The 26,290-nt window shown below is 38.9% G+C and overlaps 1 protein-coding gene across 13 annotated transcripts in view; it reads right to left on the reverse strand.

Annotated features, from left to right (window-relative positions):
* Ank2 (ankyrin 2) overlaps positions 1–26,290 on the reverse strand; it is a 569,474-nt gene that overhangs the window by 135,706 nt on the left and 407,478 nt on the right. For all 13 annotated transcript variants that reach the window (XM_021195385.2, XM_029537925.1, XM_029537924.1 and 10 more), the window contains 3 exons: positions 23,484–23,582; positions 21,408–21,506; positions 1,847–1,945 (listed from right to left, as the gene is read on the reverse strand). In XM_021195385.2, the coding sequence (XP_021051044.1) occupies positions 1,847–1,945; positions 21,408–21,506; positions 23,484–23,582 (297 nt within the window). The remainder of the gene's footprint in view (positions 1–1,846; positions 1,946–21,407; positions 21,507–23,483; positions 23,583–26,290) is intronic.

Consider the following 26,290-nt stretch of genomic DNA (forward strand, 5'->3'; position numbering starts at 1 on the left):
AATTCCTAATCATTGTAAGAAGATGACTTTATTCAATGATATTTTTAAAAATGAGACACAAGACATACTTGTGACAGCTAGACTTTAACCCGCTCCCTTTTGATTCCTTTGCAAGTGTCATATTAGGATAAACAACCAGAGGCTTGAAGCTTCTGCCGCCTACCATCTACCATGACCAATGATCACTAAGGGCTGTTTCTGGAATCACACTGCAATGCTGCTATGATCAACTAGACCAAAAACGTCGCCCATCTGCTGAGAACACCATGACCTGAGCTCACCGAAAACCCACACTACCCACCCTAAGTCTCTGGGGTGGGTGAGAGGATCCTGAAGTGAAGGTTTCATCTGATCAACAATTCAGCCTTCAAGGAAAAAGAAAACAGATGGATTCCCTTATGCTGGGATGAATTTGGGAGACACAGTCGTTTGTTTTCTGAGCATTACTTTAAGATATTCATAGACTACTCACAGACAAAATTGGTGTCTCCAGGGGCAAAAAGGCTCTAGGTTATAAAAAAGAAAAGAACATATATTCATATTGCAGGTGCATAATCTGTGTCTGTGTTACTGAATACAGAACATAGAAGCACGGCATAACGGGCAGTTGTGTTTTCTAGCTATAATCAACGTATATATGATGTAACTTAACACATAACTTAGTTAGCATTGATGGTGACTTCCTCTATGAGAGTAACCTCTCAGAAAGTGATAACGAATAGGCGCATAAAAGTTACCCTCCTACACAAAGAATTGGAATTCAATTTAATACATTTCACTGACTTTTCTGTCCAGTACAGTATGGAAGGGAGTTTGTGTTCACTTTGCCTAAAGATTTAATTGTCTGAAAGGAAGATATGCTGGATATTAGGAAATACCAAGATGGCCTCTGGGTATAACTCACGTTTGGCTATGATCCATGAGATGGGAAACAAAAGGCATTTCTGCTTGAGGAAGATGTGCAATGGAAAGGAAAGAGATGCTCTGAGTCCCTTTCCCTCTGACTCCTATATATGTCCAGAAGTGCTGAACCCTCAGAAATTGAACTACTGTCAAAGATTCTATTCAGGGATTGCCATAACCATGGTCACACACTTATGCCATGATTTGTATTTTGTCATAAATAACATTGTTGTGATAGTCCTAGAAAAATCACACTAACAAATTATATATATATTATATATATTATATAATATATAATAATTATATATAATAATTATATATTATATAATATTATATATATACATATATATATATATACATATCGGTTTTTTGAGACAGGGTTTTTCTGTATAGCCCTGGCTGTCCTGGAACTCACTTTGTAGACCAGGCTGGCCTCGAACTCAGAAATCCGCCTGCCTCTGCCTCCCGAGTGCTGGGATTAAAGGCATGCGCCACCACACCCAGCCTATAAATTATTTTTAATGGTTAGAAATAGTTCCTTGAAGGAATTACATTGTATCTTAAGATAAAATAGTGACAGAAAGGAATGGGGATCATTTATTGGGATCTAAATTTAGAATGTTATAAAGATCCCAAAATCAAGACAAGTCCCAAATGCTCCTATAATCCCATGTGGACCACAAATTCAAGGCTGACCTGTGCTACAAAATGAGAATCATGTTTCACCCACAACTCCAGGCTTAATGATAATGGAAATAATAGTGCATGATAATGAATCTAAAATGAAGGAATCGACTCATTTGATGTACACAAACCACAGCCACTCAGTGGTCATTATTGTGAATTATAATAATAATATGAATATGCTTTAGACAGAACAGTGAAGCTCTTTTGCAACTGGTATAAAGAATACAGACCTTAAAGAATCTAATAGCAAACCTACCTCTGTAGCGGTACTCTGGTTAGCTCCATTTTCTAGCAAATATTTTACAACATCAATGTGATTCTCCTGGGCAGCCATGTACAAAGGCGTGAAGCCATTCTGAGAACAGAAAGCAAAAACAGAAATCTCAGTCATCTGCAAAGTTTCAGCCCAACCAATGTAACATCATAAGAAAAAAAGTCACACTGCAGGAAATAATGTCTGTGTAATATCTTCTGTATTAATATCAATTTTAAATGAAGTAAACAATATAAACTATTCAAACTGCATAAAGTATTTAAAACATGAATTCCCTAGAATACAGTTCTATAAAAGATTCTCTCTCTCTCTCCATATATATATCAGGATCTATGTAATATCTTCTATATTTATCAATCCACAAACCATTTAAATCAGCAGTTCTCAAACTGTGTGTCGTGACCCCTTTTAGAGTTGCATATCAAATATCCCGACTAAATGATATTTATGTTATGATTTGTAAGAATAGCAAAATTGCAATTATGGAGTAGCAACAAAATAATTTTATGGTTGGGGTCACCACAACATGAAGAACTGTATTAAAGGGTTGCAGCATTAGGAAGTGTAGTTCTACTGAATTTGAAACACACTACCATTGTCTTGAATATAATACTATCTATGTAGTATCTTATTATATATATATATATATATATATATATATATATATATATATATATATACTGACAGCATTCTTAGTGCTAACAGTTTTTATTCATAACAGATCATTCTAGAAGAGATCATGACCTTGACTTACAGTGAGAAATTCTATACTTCTGATCATAATAGCATTGTATACTGAACACTTACACATTATTTTAAAAGCCATTCTGAATATTTAGTATTCATTCCCACATTCATTTTTTGAATTTGTTTGTTGAAGTGCAGCCACCAGTAGCTGAGCCATCCCTGGGATACAGTGACAAACAGAACAAATATGTGTACCCTCATAGAGTACATATCATAATGATAGTCATTATTATGCACTTACAGAAAAAAAAAATCCAGAGAAATATTATACCATGAGTTTAAAATTAAGTTTAACTGTCACATTTCCTTTTTATTTCTTTATGATTAAAAGCATACTAACTTTGTTGAGGAGAGGAAACACATTTTCTAATGCAGTTATATTTTTTCCGTTTATTTACTTATTCACTTATTTACATCCTGATCTCAGCCATGCCTCCTCCCCAACCCACCCTTAACACAGCCCCTTCCCTAACTCCCTCCCCTTCTTCTCTGGGAAGGGAGAGGGTCGCTTTGTCTATCATCCCACCATAGCACCTCAAGTCATTGGAGACGAGGCACATCCTCTCCCAGTGAGGCCAGACAATACAGCCCAGTTGGTGAAACAGGGTTCAGCTTTAGGGATAGCCTCCACTTCGGTTGTTGGAGGGACCCACATGAAGACCAAGTTGCACATCTACTACATATATGCAGGGAGACCCTACACCCAGTCCATTTATGCTCTTTGGCTTGTGGTTCAGTCTTTGGGAACCCCCAAGTGTCCAGGTTAGTTGACTTTGTTGGTCTTCTTGCGGAGTCCCTATGCCATCTGGGTTCCTCAATCCTTCCTCCAACTCTTCCACAAGACTTCTAAAGTTCCATCTAATGTTTTTTTCAAAACATTTGGGCAATTCCTAAGTCATATTATAAAACATAGATGTTTACACGTTATCTATATTAATAATATTAATATTAATAAGAATGAGTAAAGGTAAAATGAACTATTGAGATTATTAACTACCCATAGAAAGTAGCAAAAATTGGTTTTAAATTACTTTGTTGAAACAAAATTCTTTTGCTTGCATTTTAGAAGCAGAAACAGTATTCAAAGTGGTCAATAACCAGCAAAATAGAATATAAATTCTACAAGCTCAATAAGTAAAGAAATTTAGCTTTTGTTTATGAAAAAATATATCTGGGGTACAAATGGTGAAAGTAATTTTTAATCCTAAATAGAAATAATTTAAGAAGAGTAAATGAACAATAGTGTTATAATTTGTGAATAACTTCTGCTAGCTGGAGAGTCTATTTTCCACGGCATATCAAGCAGGTGAAAGCTGGTATATTTTAAGAACACTGAAGAGGTGGGGGAAGGATGGAATTAGAGATTCTAAGGAAGGGAAAGCCAAGAAAGACTGTTCAAAACAACGAGTAGGTGTGGAATGAAGATCCTTCGCAACAAGAGATGGGGAAGCAGTGGGAGCAAAGGAGCCTTAGCAGAACACAGCCATTGCTAACGGTTCTTTGAGAGAGTCTTCTAGTTAGATCAAGAGAAAAGGAAACAGGAAGAGATCGTGAGTTTCTCAGGGGAATATGTTCCATGCTGAACCATTTGAACTGTTGAAACTACTTAAGATAGATAAGTATTAACTGTATAGATTATATAGATTCTTATTGTATATTGGACCTGCATAAACAGTATCTATACAATGTTTTCAGTATTAAACTGTTCACAAATCATTTCATTATCTTGAATGTATATAACTTATATAGCACTCTTAGTGTTTCAGATTATTATGTATTACAGAATATGCTAGGGGGCATTATGCACATGTCTGAAAGTAAAAAGGTTTGGAAGAACCAGGAGCCCCATGTCTCCTTGGTGTCTAGACTGTGATGCAGACAACCTGACTGCCAGACTACCTAGCGTTCCCAAGTACAGTCCCAGTCCTTGCTCAGACTTTTCTGTCATCCTTTCATACATCCTTTGCCATCTGAGTGATGACTTTACGTATATCCATATCCATCTCTATTTGTTATTTTTTGCTGACCAAATATATGACAGAAGAATGTAATAGGTAAAAGGTTTGCTTTTGGTTCATGATTTCTGGGGAATTTCAGCCCACCATAACAGAAAAGACATAGAATCAGGAGCAGACATGGTCAAGGCAATGGGAGCAAGGGACACTGGGCATTGGCATGGATGTGGACCCAGAAAGAGAGAAAGCTGACTCAGAACCAGAGACAGAGACAGACCCAAAGACACGCCACTAGAAACCTACTTCTTTCACACAGATGGTACCTCTGTAAAGGTTCTACATAATGCTTTTCATACCAAGCACCAAGTATTCAAAACATGAGCTTTTTGGGAATACTGCAGATTGAAGTGGTGGCATCATCCTAATCATTAGAATCTCCCTTATGTGGCAAAAAGAGCTTTGTAGATGTGATTAAATGAAAGACCTTGAACTACAGAAATGGCGGATCCAGTGGGCTCAATATAACAATGAAGATCTCTATAAGACTTGTAAGAGAGAAGCAAAGGTAGGTAGAGAAGAGTCAACTCTATCTCCTGGCTATAATGATGGAGGAATGGGCAATGACCAAAGGAATATACCTTTAGAAGATGGGACCAGCCAAGCAATGTATTCTCAGCTAAAGCCTTCAGGAGAAAACAGCCTTATAAACACCATGGTTTTAACCCTGGATTGTTAATTAAAAAAATAATAATAATAGAGAATAATTTGGTGTCACAAGCCACTGATTTTGTTAATTGTGTCTGTTAATTGTTTTGTTACAACAACAACAAGAAGAATCAAATGTCTTGGAGTGGAGTTGTAGGAGACCAGAACAGATGCTGGCCTTTTAGTCAGCTTTTACAGCATCTGCAATAGTGTATATTAAAGATGGAGAACTGGAGCCATGATGTCACCACAGTTATGAGATGCAGAACTGGAGCCATGGTACTGCCATGGTTAAGAGATGGAGATTGGAGCCATGATGACACCATGGTTAAGAGATAGGGTGCTTTTTTTTAAAAGCCATGATGAATAGAAATGTGGATTTCCTACAGATCCAAAGTATGGAAAGTATCCTTTTTTTTCTTACACTATTTAGCAAGAAACAGCTCACATGGCAATAAGGACTACTCCTTTGGGCAATTAGGTCAGAGCAAGGCAGTATACTGACATCATTGTATACTGTAGAGGATATTCTTCATCTTTGCTTAACCTGCCTTAAAACAGCATTCCTGCTCTCCTCATACATATATGAAGCTGCTGTTCAATGGGTCATGCCTGTTTGGTTTTCTAAAAGGGTTTAAGTGGAAATAGGTATGAAGACATATATCATTTCTGATTGCTGATACTAAAAGTCTGATACCCACATCTTTGGCTTACCCTAGGTGCAAGCAAGGAGAGTCATATATGGTAGTTCTGGAACAATGGATTCATATCCCCTAGAATATAATTTGAATCCATATTATTTATTAATCATTGTCAATGGTTCTCAGATAGTTATAAAACTCTTTTCAGATTCAGAAATCATGCTGAACTTTGGAGAAATCAAACCCCAAGTAGGACTCTCATCAAGGTTGATTTTGTGATTTTTAAATTGCCTCACACACGGCTACGTGGATGGCTCAGTAGGTAAAGCCCAAGCTGTGTGAGCATTAGGACCTGAGTTCAGATCCCCAACAGTGATAAAAATGTGGGATCCATCTTTGTGCTTCTGCTTCCTAAATACTACGAACAGTACCTCTGTCCATAAGAAACTATCAAATATTCGTCATTTATTTACATTTATTCCACCAAAGATGTTCGGTGGCTACTTATTGCTCAGCATTATACTCAGACTGTGACTCGGAAAAAAACACAAAACCACTTTGCTCCATCCAGCACAGACAGGTTGGTCCTGGAAAACAGACTGGGGCAAAGAGAGACTGAAGAGAAGAGATAAGACACATAGATGCACTTACAGAAGAACTGCAGTCAGGTGAGGCATGCTTGCTGTGCCAGAGCATCACCAACTACACAGGCAATCCAGAAGCTCAGTGGGTTTATGATGCACGGTCAATAGGCTGTGCCTCCTCCCTCAGCCTGGCCCGAGGACAGTTTCTTCCCACACCCATGGGTCTGAGTCACCGTACTGTTTTTTGATAACAGTACACATTCACTGAAGGCTCCCCTCACTCCTGACACCTTTACCCGAGGCTTCTTCTGCTGTCCACACCTCTTCCATGAGAACCCCAGTCCAAAGCGGAGATAGCTATGCTTAAACTACTACACACAGATTGAGGGACTCACCTAACTACTCTGACTTTGTGTTTTAAATTACATGTTCCATAAGGATAGCACGGATGAAGGACACAACACTCAACTATGTGAGGAAATTCTATCATCACGATGCCACCAAAGTGACTCAGTGTAAAGAGTAGGAGAAGCAGGGAAGGACAGACACAGAAACAGCTTTTGAGATGGAGATGAAGAAAAAGAGAGAAAGGGGCCTTACACGTAACTCAGTGACAGATGTCGAGGGGACTGGGTTTGGCTGGACTTGGCCCTTCCTACATCACTAAGGGCTCAGCACTTTGTTTTAAATGATGTGAGAGTCACTTGGATTTTTTTTTTAAACAGGGATTCGATATGAACATATCTACACTTTAGGAGATTACGATGTTAAGAATAGAGGATGAAATAGAAAACACTCTGACTATAGTTACTGGAAAGGAAAGGAAGGTTTATGTAAGAAAGTGAGGAAGAGTTGAGAAGGGAAAATTGAGATAATGTTGGTCGATTCCAAGGGAAGCTAGTATTCAGGTGTCTATACTACATTCCATGATTCGTAGGAGCACAAGTAGTTTCAATACATATTATTTATTCATCAGGGTTATGATCGTCAGATTAGTTATAACTCTTCTTTCAGATCCAGAAATCAAGCTGAACTTGGGAGAATCCAAGCACCAAGTAGAACTCACATCAAGAATCTTTATCCCATGCCTATAAAAATATCTTTCACAGAGATGGGAGAGGGCTGGATGGGTAAAGTGTTTCCTGGGTAAGCACAAGGACTTGAGTTCAGATCCCCGGCAGTGGTATAAAAGTGGGGGTCACCTGTATGCCTCTGGAAGTCCTTCCCTAGGAGTGGGCAGAAACAGACAGAACCCTGGAGCCCACAAGCCAGTTGGTCTAGCCAGTCCCACTGGCTAGTCAGTGAGCTCTGGATCCAGTCAGAGACTCAGATATGATGATAATGATGATATTTTGAAATCAATAAATGAAGACACCCAATGTCCACCTCTGGCCTCCACATGCATGGATTTCCACACACAGTGCTTAGGCCAAAGCAGGTGCTCAATCAAAACTCCTTAAACAGATAGATAAAATAAACAGAATCCAAATTTCTTCTTACATCTGTGACACTTTTAACTCACGTCTACAGTATTCTCTAATATGTAAGTCTGGTCCCTTTTGTTTAAATGAAGAATGTCTTAATAGTTTGCTTTTAAGGCCTTGATTATGGAGGAGTTGATAGTGAGTGGCTTCAAGGTCTAGACTTAAAGTCACTGCTTTTCAGCCTTGTACCCTCTTTTAGGTCGCCTTCTCTAGGGAGGGTGAGTCTTTGTCATGATGGCCTTCGGGCAGTCAAGGAGAGAACCACAGGAGAAGGAACTGAGATGAGAACATCAGGGCCATCTTGATAACTGCTTGAAAAATACCTGGGGACTGAGTGCTTCAGCCCAGAAATGCCTTCAGTGACTGTAGTTCTGAGTGTCCTCACAATGACCTAAGGAGGGACGCTGAACCACAATTATATAAGCTGAGCCCCTGCTCCGAAATGGTGATGACAATACATGTGTGGTGTTTGAAGTTGCCAAGTTGGTCAGAGAATTGTTTAGTAGCAATAGTTAGTAAGCAGAAGCACAATACACAGTGAGAGATGTCCAACATGCCTGTGTCTCCCTTGCCAATCACACATCTTGCCATCCTTACTTCATATCCCTTCTTTTCTCTTGAGGGAGGGTATTATCTTAAACAGCTACCTTCAGATATTTTAGACATATATCTCTTAAAATGCTTAAAACAAAAATCTAAGCACACTGTCCTTCGTGAGGTTAATGGGGATATAAGAGGCCCTTGATGTCTCCCAATCCCTAAGCTATCAGGGTAACAGTATTTAACTGTGCTGAGTTCCAAAATGGCATATGAGGGATGCTTCCTGCAGAATCCTGGGATGTGAGTTAGCTATAAATGGAAGCACGATGATCCAGCAGCCACTGTATTCTGTCACCATCTATAGAGTACTTTGAAGCCAGAAAAGATTAGACCACTGCACTGAGAAGAATGAATAGATGAAACAGATAGCTGGGGTCTATTTGTCTAGGTCAAACCACACATAGTCTGAGACAGTACTAGAAGGAAAAACAACCCTACCGTTTTCAATGTCCATAGTAGCCTAACTCCCAATGTGTTCTTTGGGTTTACTCTCTGTTTTTATTGGAAAACAAATGTTATAACTATCTGTAGTAATAGAAAGTAAGAATGATTGGGAATGGTTACAGATAGTCTGGGGTTAATGAAAGTCAAATATGTCTTCAGAAGAAGTCCCCTGTCTTTTGTTAGCAGGCGGACATCAAGATCGAGGGTTTGGGTTTCCCAGACACTATTGCATACGTCAGCAAGATTTTGCTGAAGGGACCCTGATATAGCTGTCTCGTGTGAGGCTATGCAAGTACCTGGCAAATACAGAAGTAGATGCTCACAGTCATCTATAGACTGGAACACAGGGCCCCCAATAGAGGAGCTAGAGAAAGTACCCAAGGAGCTGCAGGGGTCTGCAACCCTATAGGTGGAACAACAATATGAACTAACCAGTACCCCCTGAGCTCATGTCTCTAGCTGCATATATAGCAGAAGATGGCCTAGTCAACCATCATTGGGAAGAGAGGCCCCTAGGTCTTGCAAACTTTATATGACCCAGTACAGCGTAACGCCAGGGCCAAGAAGTGGGAGTGGGTGGGTAGGGGAGTAGGGCCAGGGGAGGGTATAGGGAACTTTTGGGATAGCATTTGAAATGTAAATAAAGAAAATATCTAATAAAATAAAAGAAAATAAAAGAAAAAAAAAGATTGAGGGTTTGGTTCTACTTTTTGCGCAGAGCAGAACTCTTTAGCAGCCCGGCAGTCTATCTGCTAGACACACATTAGCATTAAGACTGGTTGGTGGGCACTATTGCGCTCCTCATTCTCAGTACCTTCCATACCCCTCTCCTATTGAAGCAGATTGTGAGAAATGAGGTCTGGAAGAATCCTAAAATATCAGCAAGCTTGAAGGTCAGGATGATTCAAATCATGTCCCTAAATACACTGTGAACGCCCAGCTGTGAAAGATGCAGGAAGCCAATCTGGACTAATTGTAGTCATGAAAATAAAGACAACTTTGGGGACTCTGGGGGTGTGTTTAGGGAACAAGAAGGAAGCATAGTGTTGTACACTATTTGATAGTGAAGCTCAACTGCTCTCCTCATCTTCTAGATTCAAAAGATCTTTGGATAACTGAAGGCAATCAACACAGGACACTCTAGCATACAGTGGCTTCATGTCTGCGCAACATTTGCGCTGCTCCCTTCAACTAAATTCAGAATTTGGTTGTTTTTTTTTTTTTTTTAAAGAAAATGAGGACAGAGGAATAGGCATGATTTCTTCTTATAACAACAGACAGCAGAGTGTAGCCACGGTGCACAGTCTAAAATAAATCAGATGTTACAGGAATCACAAGAGTGACAAATAAAGACTCTGAGCCTTGGTTATGGAGGAAGCATTCAGAGCTGGAGGGATCCTGGAGCTCACTGACTTGTCTGAATTTTATATCATAAAGTGGAGAAAGGGTTTTGTAATTCAAGTACAAGGTGAGCCATTTCCTATTTAAAGTTGGAGACATCATAATTCATATGACATCTAAACCAAAGTGCAGTTTTCAATATTGCCAGTAGATTAAAATAAAGCACTCTGGGCTGGAGACTTGGCTTAGAAGTTAGGATTCAAGAGGATCCAAGTTCCATTCCCAGTACCCACATAATGGCACCCAGTCATCTGTAACCTCTAGGTCCAGGGCACCCAATAACCTTTTCTGGACTCTGATGCCATCAGAAATGCAGAAATACCTATACATGCAAAATGAAAATAAATTAATCTTTACCTTTTAAAAAGTAAAATGAATACATAAAGTGCAATAAATCAACTCGTGCAAGAAATGACATTACATTATATTTCTTTTACTTTTTGAGATTTCTCCCTTTCTTTTCCATCCTCTAAAAACTCCCATAAACTCGTGCAAGAAATGACATTACATTGTATTTCTTTTACTTTTTGAGATTTCTCCCTTTCTTTTCCACCCTCTAAAAACTCCCATAAACTCTTCCTGGTTCTCTTTCACATTCATAGCCTTTTCTGCTAATTGGTGCTTTATAGATATAAGTGTGTACATTTATAAATATGCATATGACTGAGCATATGAGCATATATATATTTCTTAAATATGTAGTGACAGCCTGCTCGGGATAATGGAGAATGTCACTTGCAAACATATGTTTTCAGGAGTGATGCATAGGTAATAGATAACCAATTGGCAGGCTGTTTCCTGGAGAAGACTATTCTCCCCTTAGCTGCTTGTAAATAACCGGAAGAACTTCAGAAACCAGGAAAGTGCAAAGGAGTCACTGCAGGAGAGCAGCAGAGTCCAAGAGCAGGGTGCAAGTGATCGGACTGAGGAAATGGGTAAACCAGGAGATCTAATTAGGGAGAGGAGGAATAAATAGAAACAAAAGAAAGGGAGAAGAATAAAACAATAACAAGGAAGTCTTAAAATCTCATAAGGATTCATGCTATTAACTATCTACCTACAATACCTATAATACACATAAATTCATCTATACATATGCAAAAATAGTTTAAATGTAATATTCTCACTTTGCCTAACAATGTTCGCTCCAAGAAGCAAGAAAGACCACCTAGCAAAAGCAACACCCCAGGCATGAGAAGCCCTCTTTCGTGCTGTTGGTCAGAGCGGTCTTAGAGACCCCTAAAACATTACAAGCTATTGCTATTGCCCTTGGTGTTCGCACAGATGTTTCTCCTCCCTATTGCTGAAGGCACCATGCATGTCAGACACAGGGCCCTAGATCCCTGGGCTGACACTGACCTGGAAGCCTCCTGCATGAAGAATAGCTTTCATGGTACCAGAAGGTGCCATGCAAGCTTCCAAAGGAAGCAATAATCAGCTGCACCAGCTACGATGCCTATGAAGCTCAGCGACGAGCGGTATGGCTGTCATAAGATCCGATAGCTTTCTAAACAGGCTCAAGACCCACTAAACAAGACAGAAATCTCACCTGGTAACTTGAATCCTAGCCGGCTACCCAGAGTTAGCAAAGCAGTAAATCTTGGAGGAGAAATGTACTAAACCAGCCTAATCCCTAACTCCATCCTAAATATACATCCTTATACCCACAGATAAGTATAGTCCTTATGCCTCATCAAGTAAAAGTCTCTTTGCAATAGTTGGAGACCATTCAAGAAAACCACAAACCATCAAAATGTAGCGTTCTAGAGTCCAATCCCAAAGGATCCATCTACAACACAGTTCCTGCACCTAAGGCTCAGGGATCATTGCAGAGGAGGAGAGGGAAAGATTGTAAGAGCCAGAAGATCAGGAGGTTGGCTGTGAGACTGTGTCTCCTATGAATGTCAGAAGCCATACTCAATAAAAGCTCAACAACATGGCTGCTACCATGGATTTACCAACACACATGCTAATGTGGAAGGGAGGAAGCTCACAAGACCTGTAAATGGAAAACACAAAATTCAGTGACAGGTTTGCTTTTTGTACATATAATGCTAATTTTTATTTACATTGTAAATTAGATGTTGAGCTTGGGCAGAGATAGTTTAGTGGAGAAAGGTGGTGGCTGCCAAGGCTGACTACCTGAGATCTCTCCTTGGAACTCGTACTCATTGTTGGGAGAGGACCAACTCCTTCTTATTAAATCCTTCTCTGGTCTCCTGTGAGCACATGCCCCAGTCTCACACGCCTCCCTCCTCTTGCACAGACGACATACACACAGAGAAAGTTTCTTTAAAGAAGTGTTATGTTTATCTTGGAGTACATCCTTCTCATGATATCACATATATCTTAATAATCACATGGAAAAATTCCTTTACAATGAGCATAGAATAAATAACTATAAACTAAAAATCATATCTTACAGATGCTGAGACCTGAGAAATGATTACATGACTAATGAAAATGTTTGAACGTGAGAAATAAAAAAAAAAATGGAGCCATTAAATATGTGAATATTGAACCTAAGTGATCATTTATTCCCTGGAACATTTTCTGTATTTCTTTACCATAGTATAGATTATAAGAGCCAGATCTGGGGGGAGGGGAAGCTTGTTTTGTTTGTCTGTTGTTTGTTCATGTGTTTGCTTGCTTGCTTGTTTAGTATGCAGTGTGTTCAGCTCGACGTTGTAGCAAGAGCTTTAAAATATCTGTTTTTGAGCAATATCATAAGTGATCCAGTAACTTACACAAGAAAATATGTTACATAAGCAATGAGAAATTTAAGTCAACAACAACCACTGTAGGGTTCTTTCATTTCCCCCACCAGAGCAAAAGCCCATTGGACTAAAGTCCTTATCTTGAATTAAGCCACTGTACTCATTTAATCAGTTATCACTGAATTATTTGGAAGTTGACTAAATGGGCATCAAAATTTCAATTTCAAATATTAAAATAGTCAGAAGCTAGGGCTCCTTTGCTTCTCTCATACAACACACACACACACACACACACACACACACACACACACACACTCACTCCCAATTGTTTTTAATGAGTAGTTACTAAATATGTGTCCTATTTCAGCTGCCTTTAAGAAAATAAAGTACTAGCCAAGTACTGGTCCTAGTCTCTAAAGGCAATCGCAGTATAAAACAACTGCAAGATTCAGGAGAACAGTTCACAGGAAGCATCATCTTGTCATGTTATCAAGTGCAGACAGTAGCCTTGGCTTTCCTAGCAAATATAGAAGATAACAGTGTAGCTCCGCCCCCAGACATATCTAGAAAAGCTGAATATTCAATCAAATAAAATTACTGCTTCCTTCAATGCTGTCAGTCATGTTGTCACCTAATGACTACTAATCAACTTGAGAGAGTGCTTGCAAATCTAAAATCACAATATGTGGTCTAACGCAGGCAGAGACACAAATATACTGACAGGTTTCATGGGGATTCAGAAATCTCTTTGAATTTTCCAAAATAAAATTTTCATTTTATTGTTATGATATTTGTAGTACATTTATTTTCTGAGTCACATAAAAGCTGGCAGTACTCTAGAGCTATTCTTATCCCATATCTGATATTGAACAGTTTGAAAGGCAAGGATTGTGGTTCATGGGTAAAAGGACCTTCCTAATATGAGTGGGGCCCTAGGTTTATCTCTATACTGAGCAAAAGAGACAGGCAAACCAAAAAAATCACTGTTCAATATTACTAAGGTCTCATTTTAAGTCATGTTTCATGTGTTACAATACCTGTGAATATGAATAATATAAAAAGATTCAGTAATGTTTGAGAAACACCATAGTTTAAGGTGACAAAAGCTTTAGTATAAAATCCTTCTTAAGTAAATGGGACTGTGCTGACTTAGCAACTAGAGCAGGTGGCGCTCAGAAGCTCTGAGATCAAGAAGGTGCATAACCTTCCATGGACACAATGTTTAATAGCCTTTAACCCGTTCTAATTTACTGTTTGCCACAGACAGACCCTTCATATGATGGCTATGATGCACAAGGGGAGAAGAATCCTAGATGACAGTGAAGGTGAGTTTCCTTCTAAGACAAGGGAGCTCAGATGTGAAATAACATGGTTGATCCGAGGTGTTTATGATCACTATAGAATGTGCTCTAGGTTTCCTGAGGCAGGCTACCTCATTCCAAGAAGGAGGTACTTAAAACAACCTGTTCCTTTAGAAAGTGCTTTATTTACTTAAAAAATCTGGATGTATAAAATACTTGATCCCAATATAAAAGTTACAGACCCCAAAGTCTAAGGAGTTGTGTTCACCTCTAAAGTTCACCCATGACAGGACATCCTTATACCTAACTCATTTCCTAACTTTTCATTCAAAGTCAGATTTCTTTTTAAGTCTTACAGGAAATCTATTTTCATTGCCTTGCTTCTAGCCAAATAGGTTCAAAAAGAACTCCCAACAGACACTCAAAGCAGGACATACAGAAAGAGAACTGATAGTGGAAAATTCAGAGCATAGCAGTCAGTCCTGAAGGACCAGATCATGGCCCCAAGGACATTGGTAGTCAATTCTAGCTCTATCAAACAAGCTTCTGGACTTCCTGCCAGGAGAACATAGAGTGTTGTTACTCTTTGTGCTGGACAATGTTTTAACTTTAAGGTCCTTAAACTCCTATACATATTCTTGCATCTCATACATCTAATTATATCAAACTGAATTCAAGGTAAAATGGGCTTCCAAGAAAAGCATGCCTCATTCCTGAGAGAGACAGAATGGGAGGGACAGCATGGGGAGAAGAGTTGGCTCCCTGCCTGGTGGAATCTGGCTTTGCTGCTTTGCTCAGCCCACTCATTTTGTGAAGCGTGTTCTTGAATTCTTCTTTTGAGGAGCAGAAAGAAAAAGGAAAAAAAAAAAAAAAAAAAAAAAAAAANAAGAATGCTCTTGAGGTGAAGACCAGAAGAAACTAGTGACTTTCCTTTCCATAACACTGCCTGGTTGCATTAATTCCAAAATATACCTGCTCCCAACACACACACACACACACACACACACACACACACACACATGACTCATCTACTTAGGTATATTTCTGGAACATGACTGTGTGAAACAATAGTTGTCCAAGCTAATGAGATGATCATTATTATTATGCTTTCAAATAATGATGCCCACACAGGACCAGTTGTTGAGAAGGAATCGCCAATGCAGTTCAGTAGGGTTTTTATCATGAGCTATGTGAACGCCAGAGCATTGTGTCTCCTAAGGGATGAATCTGTTTTGGTGTAAGTACTTTTACAAAGTCTATAACTAGAATTTGATCTATTGATGAATAGGGTTTCCCTGTCCCAATGGCATGAAGTGTGCAGGTAAACACTCTGGGAACAATGTGTTCATTGTCTGAGACTGGGGAAGAATCCTGCAGCAAGGCCACAAACAGAGTCTACTACAGAATGGGGGGAGGCGGGGAGGCAGAAAACAAATGACTGAATGATTTTCAGAGATGTACACTGTTTGAGTCATTTTCTCTATCAACTGAAAGGTTATGAAAGTCAGTAAACAGTTTTATCAGAAATCCTTGTCATATGAAGGATGGTAATGGGGGTTAAGAATTGAAATATATTTTAGGAAAAAGTCTAGAATACTCCCCGGAGTAATCTGGGCTAATAGTTGAGAGAGAGAAAAAGAAAGAAAAACAACAGGGACTTCCCTCCATAAAGGACCCTTGATTTACATTTAAAACCTGCACTCAAGCAGAGGAGACAGGGAGTGTCTTGACTCCCATTGCTGGACGGAAGCAGATTGGCTCCATTTATACGAGGTTTAAAAATTCCATGTGATCAGACCCTAAAGCAAATGCATATGACATGGAAATAGGAGGGGGCCATAGAGGGGAGAAAGGGGGGCAGCAGGAGACACAGGGAGGGCAACAAGGAGCACACAAGAGGATAGCAGGGTGACTATGAGTAAAGCTCAAGGTGTGTGTCAGGGTGCCATTGTGACCCTCATTATTCTGTAGGGCAATTTTTGAGATCATAATAATATTTAACAAAAATGTAGGTTTTGATAAAGTGATAGAGAATTTTACAACTAGTTATTATGGATAAGAAAATAAAAAGTGAACACTTTTTGGATCTGTTGCTTTAATTACCAAGAGTTAATAAAGAGACTGAAGAGATGGTCTGGTGGGAAAAGAGATTTTCTGCAAGAAAATGAGGACTTGTATTCAAATTTCCAGAAACCATGTAAAAAAAAAAAAAAAAAAGCTGGGTATTGCTGTGCTTATGACCCCAGTACTGTAGGGATTGGGGACAGGAGGATCACTAAGACTTGCTCACTGCCAGTAAGGTTCAGTAAGGGACCCTCTCTCAAGAAAACATGATAGAGAATGATACAGGAAGAAATTCTATTCTCTCCTCTAAACACACTCACATGCATGGCCCACGTGTACATACACACACACTCACACACACACTCACATACACATATGGACATACATATAATAGAGAGAGAAACAGACACACACACACACACACACACACACACATAGACAACTTAACCACATAGACACAAACACACCACACAACCAGATAGAAAGACAGACACACTGAGGCACAGATAAATACACACACACACACACACACACACAACTGAGCCAGACAGACAGACAAACAACAGAACTAAACTATAAGGACAAAAGTTAATAAAACAGAGACCAGGCTTTGAGCTTCAGTTGTGCAATGGTATTGAGCACCTGGTGCACACACTGACCGTATTCAATTGTTTTCTCTGCCTATTTGTATCAAGTACTTTTCTGAACATTCAGCTTTCTGCTCCACATGTCAAAGCTGTTATGGCACAGGAAGTTCCACACTCCTAATTACTAAAGATAAACTTTAGTAATGGAGTAAGTATATACCTCTCTCCATCCTAACCCAGAGAAAAACAATCTTTCATCTCCAAGAGACAATCAGTAAAACACCACCACCAACAACAACAACAAAATTACAGATGGCATTGTCTACAACCTCAGCCCCTTGACTCTCACTTTACTGTGGAGGAGGGAGATAACGTGATATGCCTGATAATTAGAACCACTGATGACATTCATTCTACATTCAGTGCCAGCCAGGACTTTGCATCTATCTCACACTTGTAGCAACTCTACAAAACACGTGTTACTACCGCTGGATTAGAGGTGAGATACAGAGCTGCGGAGAGGTTAAGTCATAGGCTCAACCTCCCAGAACACAAGCAGAAGGAAGCAGCGGTTCTCAGGGGCTGGACCACAGGCACGTGCACAGTCTCCGTTCCCAGTGTTGCACTCCTGGGTTGGGAAGCTTACTTTGCCCCTGTGCTTTTGTCCCCCTTGGTGATGCTGTTATTTTGCTCTTCTATGAAAAGATGCCCCCCCACCACTTTTTTGTTATTGTTGTGGTGGCGGTGCACGTTTCTTTCCCTTTTAGCCTGTGCTAGAGATAGAACCATAATGGCTCAAACCTGTAGCCTAGTGACCCCGACCCCCACTAAGCAACACAGGATGGCTGATGGCCTACCCAGGCACCCTACTTTACCTAAACCAAGGCTTTATGTTTTAAAAGATTTCAATTTTTCATTATTTTCATAAAAGTGTTTTCTCATCATTCTGTATTATCTGGAAAAAAATAATCAAGTTTTTTAAATGGACAGGACACTACTCTAAATCTTCAAAACACAGCTTTACTTGGGTGTACCTCTGTTTAAAATCCAAGTTCCTGCTGCCCAAACCAATAAAACTTCTTCCTGCTATGAAGGAGAAAGGAATTCTGTTTGGGTCCAACCAGTTGGATTATTCTGTTGATACAATTAAAAGTTCTGGGAACATTGTGGCTCCTGCCCATCACCCAGTGAACTTGGCTCCGCTGTCTCACACTATTGATACTCCTAAGTTTTGAGCTCATTCTTTCTATCCAAATCACACATAAGACAATTAGTCTCCAGGGGAAAGAGTTATGGTATTCCTAACAGTCTGGCGTAGGAAGACACCCCGCTGGTGAAGGGTGAATAAGTAGAAAGTTCAGATTCAGCTGAGTTTGTTGGAAACCATGAAGACATACCTTACTTAAAAGGAGACCCCTGTTTGTTTGTTTGTTTGTTTAAAAAAAAAAGACATAAAGAAACAAATGCTACTTCAGAACGGAGAGAACTTGTAACTTAAGAGCCCCTTTTCCTGATTAAAAGAGTTATCAAGGTGTTCCAAGCCACAGTTAGCCAGAGTAACAAAAATACTAAACAGTGCCCAATGTAAGACAGATGGGCAACATCGCACAATGCTTCCTGTTAACCCTCTGGTGTCTTCCTGCTGATAGATAGATAGATAGATAGATAGATAGATAGATAGATAGATAGATAGATAGATAGATAGATGATAGATAGATAGTTGATAGATGATAGAAAGATAGATGATAGATAGATAGATAGATAGATAGATAGATAGATAGATAGATAGATAGATAATAGATAGATTGATTGATTGATCGATTGATTGATTGATAGATAGACAGATACTTACATACATTCATACATACATTTGCACATATAATTTAGGATTTGTGCTGTGAATCTGGGATTCTGACATCCCTTTTATGGTTGTTCTATTTCCCTGAATATGTCCCCACCCATTCATCTAACAACTAATGTTGGATGCATAAAACTATGTCCCAAGTTAGCTAGGAATGACGGGAATAAAACTGAGGGAAGACTCACGCCAGCATCCGTGGCCTTAAGCCCATGCCTTTTCAAACTTGCTAAGACTCATCAGCAAGATAGTTAAGTTGCCTGCATAAACACCTCTTCTAAAAAAATATGAGTCAACTGATAACGGAGGGTATCTAAATTCAATGATGCCATCAGATTCATCAAATGAGTTAGAAGAAAACATCTTAAAATTTGATAATTTGTCTCAATCATAAATTTTTCTCACAACATAACAAAAAAAATCCCATTTGAAGCTTGGTAGGGATTCCCTGCCATGCGAATCATCAGGCTAACAATGTGCTGCACGATAAATGATATTTTAATCTCCTAGTGATGACGTCAGCCTTCTTTCAGGATCTGTTGAAAGCTGACACAATTAGGACCACAAGAAGAAAAAGCTTCAGTGAGTGTGGAATCACAGGCATGTTAAGATGGCTTTAGCTAATTATCCTCATGCTGCCCTCAGCACACATAAACCATCACGTAATAACTAATATCATAACTTCCAACGGACGTCTACTTGGCAACATGTGCCATATGTCACCTTCTATCACATCACTGGGTTCGATGAGTCATTTGGAGGAATACAGCCCTGTTCTTTTTATAGTCAGAAATCTCAGCATTGCGGGTTAGTGTCCCGTCATCCTAAGGAAAGCGCCGGTGCCCATTTGAACATCATTTGCTTTCAGCTCCATGCTTTATAAGTTCACAACTCACTGACACATGTTTTGCGGTTTGTGACATGCCAGACATCTCCCGTGTCGTCTGAAGCAAACACAGTCCCCAGACTGGTAGCACCCACATCTGAGAGCTAACCACTCCAGAGCATCCAGAAACTGAAGTGAGACCCAGAAACCTTGTTTTAGCAAGCTCTGCGGGTGGTTACACTGCAGGTGTATGTTTGAGAACGCCTGCCGTAGAGTAAAAGAATGCTATTTTGCTATAGACAGAAATGTCTGTGTTGCAGGGCTTGGGAAGGAGCCCAGAGCTGCCTGCCTGCTGGATACCTGTTCTACTACTAACCGGGCACTTCTGGCTCACGCCCACAGCGCAGTTATTAGCAGTTATTTTGCAGCATCCTGTGTTTTCAGGCTTAAGAGGCAGCTGTATCTAATGGAACATAACATTTTTTTTTAAGTGGTACCAATCTTCATACAGTTTTATTAAAGGTTTATGCTACAGTGGGTTTTCAATTCCTAGTTAGACACTGATACAAATTTAGCTGAAAGTCTGAGTTGCAAACAAAAATAGAAGTGATTAATCAAAACGTCATAACATTACACAGACAAAAATGGATGACCTATATGTCACGGGTTTATTAATCTCTGTAATCAAAATGAAGCAATAACTAAGCTGATTACAGCACTTATCTTTAGCATTTCCTGGTCTGGAATGTGTGTCATCCATGCAATTCTATCTCTGGAGACAGAATGAGGAATGCACAGGCCAGGGAGTAGATATTGCTACCTGAAGACAAGCCAGGGGAACGTTCCAAAGAACGAGCTGCCAATACCTCACGTAGCAATGATGTGGGATTAGCACTATAAAAAGAAATAGAGCCAAATAGATCAAATAGAAAGATACTTGTTTTTTGATTGTTTATTTTTGTTTGTATTTTAATATGGTATCAACCACAGGGCTTGCCACATTTGAAAGGAATAGATTTTTATTAAAAGGTAAGTTGTTTGATTCCTACCCACAGGAGAAAAAAGGGAAGTATCATGCACACACTGCCCCCCCCCAAAAAAATGAGTCAGGTTTACCATGTGATTTATCGTAATTATTATTTCTTTTTTCTTAATTTTAATAGGATCGTGAATGTGCTTTTATGCTTATGTGTACCATAAAGCTATAGGGTTGCATTCTGCCAGTTTTCCTCAGTATTTTAGTGAAGTTGTGTATGAGTTAAAGTATGGAAAGTCCTGCATCATAGCAGACTTTCCCAGTGGAATGCTGGATTTTGGATAATGTTTTCAGATTACAGGAAAAACAGTATCATGAGGCGGCTCAGATCTTCCAAGAACTACATTTCACAGAGGTTATTGTCATCCGATCCTTTTGTTTTTTAAGAACGTAAAGACAATGATGGATTACCATTTGCCAAGTGTTTAGAAATAAGAAGTTTAACTCTATAGTGTTATAGAATATTTTGGCTAAAATAAGTACAAGAATAATTTGCAAAACAAAACAAAAAACCCAAACCAAAAATCATTAAATCAATACCACAAAGCCATATTATATATTCACAGCAGAGAACATCTGAAGGTAACTAATACCTGTGACTGGGCATTGATATTGGCTCCTTCCTTAACTAGAACTTTGACAACTTCCGCTTGGCCAGCCAGTGATGCAATGTGAAGGGCAGTATTTCCCTTCTGTTAAAACAAGACATAAAGTGTTAGAGGTTTCAAAACTGCATAGAAATCAAACTATACAAGAGTTTTCAAGTTTATTCACATTATTAAAATCTGTACTTTACCATGGTAAACCACTCATTTTCCCAAGCCACCTTGCAAAAGATTTCTATTTTAAAATAAGAAGTTGGGAATCTCTTCTAACATCTCACTTTACTTTCTTTTGTAATGCTGGTGCCGCTGTGTTGGGACCATAAGAGGACTGGATTTTAACAAAGCCAGAGTTTGTGGATATGTGTGCATATGACATTATCCTATAGAGATAAAGGGATTTTAATAAAACAAAACACCAAACCACCTGACTGTGAGAAAATACCAATTTAAAAATGCTCATTGAGACAGTGCTCATTAACTGTGCAAAACTAAGTAGGGAGACTGGGGCTATGGCTCCGTTAAGAGCACATAGACTCCAGCACCTACATTAGGTGGCTTACAACCACACCAGTTCTAGGACACTGGATGTTCTGTTCTGTACCTCCTCAGACATGCGTACACACACACACACACACACACACACACACAATTTATAAAATAAATCTTTCAAAAAAAGCACCTGGGGACTCTTGGTGGCTGGAGAAACTTTTATTTACAAGGACATGCGATTTCACTCAAAGTATTTTTGAAATTAAGAAGTAAATTCTAGAGCAACCATGAAATTACTTATGACTTCTACTACTTGCTACATCAGAATGTATGATACAAGTCAACACTGATCAAAGAGGTTGAAAATGTGATTAAGAGAAATCATGAAAATAAAAAACCTAAAAAAAACAAAAAACAAACAAACAAACAAAAAACCCATAGATTTCAAACCATAAAGTTCAATTCTCTTTGTCTTATGCTACAGGCCCACTGCATAGCCACAATCCACTCAGCATTTGTGGGACCCTTTCTTCTTCTTTTACTATTTTTTTCTCTTGAAAATTCTACAACTCTAATCTAGGATTAAAAGTTAATCAAAACTGGGCATGGTGGAGCACATCTGAAATCCCTGCAGCAAGGGACACTTGGAGTCCCAGACCACCTGGGATCCACAATTGAGATTCTTATTTCAGGAAGACAAGAATTCCAGATTGGTAATAGCACATCTTCCTAGAATGTGCAAGGCCCTGGGTTTGATCCCAAGCACTCCGTTCCCAACCAAGATGGGGAAGGGCAGGGGAAGAAAAGGTAGTGGAGGGCAGTTGGAAAGAGAAAAATATCAGAAGAATTTAGAAGGAAAATAGAAGCAATAACAAACATCATTTAAGCAACCAAAACATGGTGGGCTTAATGAATATTTATGCTAATAAATATTCATTTCAAGGGAGGGAAATTCTGTGAACTATATTACAATCAATAGTTTAATAATTCTAGTGATTGAAACCATGACCCAAAAGTTCTCTCCCAGTAGAGCACAAAGGATCTGGTATACTCATAGCAAACAGAATGAATCCGAAGAAAGACATAACCAAAGCACAGAGAAGATTGCTTGTTTCCACTGAAAAAAACCACCATTTCAGCTGAGTTGGTTTAACGCTGCTGTCTTTTGTTCGTTTGTTTATTCTTAGATCAGTTGACTGTAAGCAAATGGGTGCATGTGTCTGTAGAGGATCATGTTGATCTAGGCTTTCTTTGTGAGTCAAAGGAAGAATGAGAGTAGATAAGGAACAAGATCTGGGCTTCCAGACTTGTCCAGTCTCACATCTAAGTCCTGAAGTGACATGATTGCAATGCTTCAGAGTAATGAAGAAGTTTCTGCTTTATTCCGGAGTAGTCGAGACTTCTGAATAATGGGGAAAAGCTTTAAACCTCTTCAACAACGAAACACATCACTATAAATTAAAAAATGACAAAATAGAACAAAATAAACAAACCCAAAAAACAAAAAACAACAAAAACAAAAAAACAAAAAAACAAAACCCTCTCTTCCTCATTGTTAAGAAACATGAAGAGTACCTTGGTGGCAGAATCCACAGAGGACCCTCTTCCCAGCAGTTCCTGCACAAGGCCCACGTGGCCTTCCTTGGCTGCCAGGTGGAGAGCATTGAGTCCATTCTGAGAGAAGAAGAAGAAGTCAGGCTTAGGAGCAGAGACATGACAAGACGGCAGCAGTGAGCCTACCATGCTCAAACACAACCCTCAGCAGACACGCTCGTGTCTTGTCTCTAGTTTTCTTTTCTTTCCTTTTTAATTTTGATTTTATTTATTTACCTTTTTGGTGTTCACAGGAGACTATTTCTGCTCAGAAATTTGAATCTCCACAGATAGAGGCACAATGGTAACTGCACACTAGAAGCAGGGTTTAGAGAACTTATTTTTATCAACCTCGAACCTCTTTAATTAGAAAGTGTAGAAAGGTGGGGCAGGAAAGAGGCCTCCATGTTTAGATCTAAGGCTCTAAGTTAAGACCCTGGCACTCCCAGAGCCCATGTAAAACACAGGGTGTCAGTGGCTAAGAATACTAGCTGCTCTTACAGGGGGTCTAGGTTCAGTTCTCAACATACACAGGGCAGTTCACTATTGTCAGTTACTGCAGTTCCAGGATTCCCCGTGTCCTTTGCTGGCCTCCATAGGTACCAATCATACATGTAGTGCACAGATATACATACAAACAAAAACCCACATGCCTAAAGTTTTAAAATAATAATTTAAACATTATATTTAAGAAGCTAGGCATTGCTACACACCATCTGGAACTCGATGCTCACAGGGGATAGAACAGGAGGGTGCCTGCACTAGTTGGTGAGTAACTGAGCTCCAATGATAGACTGTCTCAGAGGAATAAGGCAGAGAGTGGTGCAGAAGAACACTCGGTGTGCTTCTTTGGCCTCTGCACGTGCACAAGCACACCCAGGACACATTCATACACATACATACACCTGCACACATACACAAAGAACATACATACATACATACATACATACATACACACAAAGCATATGAGTGTTTTCTAATGAGAAAATAAAAACAGTGATTCTAAATTATTTATTGGGCTGGCTAAAGTCAAAACTCTGTCCGTTACCAAGTAAACAGTTTTTCAAATAAATCTTATTCTAAAATAACTGATAGAAAAATCAAAGTGATTAAAAGCCAAAAGACCACGTTTGAGGTTATACAACTCTGCAACAATAGTATTATACTTCAAACAAATTTAGATCCCAAGAGCCTTTTCTTTAAATAAATAAATAAATTTATCTTAGAATCTCTAATAATACTGTCAAATTCAGTTTCTACCTACCTAAATCACTAAAATCTATGTACCATACCACTGAAAAAAATGTTATCTATATCTAAATGTGACTTATAAATTCAATGTGATATTTGTTAATGTATCAATGATATTCTTCACAGACATACACATCCTACAGATTTATAAATCCTCTTCTAAAATTCAAGAAACCACAAAAGACCCCAAATAGCCAAAACTAACCTCAAAATATACAACAAAGTTGGAGCAACCCAACCAGCATAGCACAGACATAGAAAGACACGTGGCCTTACAGGACTCAATAGACAGGCCAGGAATGAATCATTGTACTACAGTCAATTGATTTTTTGATAAGTGTATCCATAACCCCCACTTGGGAAAAAGATAGCATTTTCAAGAAATGCAACAATGATCCCTTTGTTTCAATAATCTACAAAGGAGTGAAGCAAGTCCCAGTACCTCACCAGTTACAAAAACACAACACAAAACAGCACTGAAGACTTAATATAAGACCTCAAACTATAAACCTATTAGGAAAAGTGTGGGGAAATGCCTCATGGCATGGGACTATACAGAAGTTTTTAGGATTATTCTCAAGAGCATAATCAACAAAATAAAAAATAGAAGAATGGGATCTAGTCACACAGAAAAGCTTCCACACAGCAAAGAAAACAACCAAGTGAAAACAGACTAGATAATGAGAGGAAATGTTTGCAAGCCACAATTGTAAGGGGTTATCTCCAACTGCGCAAGGAATTCAGAGAACTCAAGAATAAAACAAGCAAGAAGAAAGAAAGAAAGAAAGAAAGAAAGAAAGAAAGAAAGAAAGAAAGAAAGAAAGAAAGAAAGAAAGAAAGAAAGAAAGAAAGAAAGAAAGAAAGAAAGAAAGAAAGAAAGAAAGAAAGAAAGAAAGAAAGAAAGAAAGAAAGAAGGGAGGGAGGGAGGGAGGGAGGGAGGGAGGGAGGGAATTCCTCAAAAGAAGATATACAATGGGGAACATTATGTCAAATATCACTAATCATTAGGGAAATGTAAATCAAACTATAAGATATTAAAGAATTCCTAAAATGTTAAGTGTTGGTAAATATGTGCAGAAAAAAATGAACCTTTATACATTAACCCAGCCAGTGTAGAAAATTGCATAGCATCTTCAAAATACTGAAGAACAGAACTATTGTATAATCCAATTGTCTCACTACTGGGGATGCCGAAGGCAATGTTATCAGTATGGTAGAAAGATCTCTGCACCTCTATGTTCAGAACAATATCACTCGTAGTAGCTAAGAAGTAAAACTCTCTCAGGTGGTCATAGGGGAAGAACAGATTTGAAAAGATACACAGTAAAATATTGTTCATTCATACAAGTGTAATTGAAATTCGTGACATGAGCAAAGCTCCAGAGAATTCTATTAACTGAAACAAGGTGGTGCACACGTTCCTCTCATGTGGAATCTGAAGACTGACTTCATACAAATTGTGAGTTGAATCCTGTTTCCCAGAGCTTGGGGAAAGTCGAGGAGAGGGTTGGATGAAAAGACATTTGCCAGTGGGTGCA

Source organism: Mus pahari, chromosome 4, assembly GCF_900095145.1.
Source record: "Mus pahari chromosome 4, PAHARI_EIJ_v1.1, whole genome shotgun sequence".
NCBI lineage: Eukaryota > Metazoa > Chordata > Mammalia > Rodentia > Muridae > Mus > Mus pahari.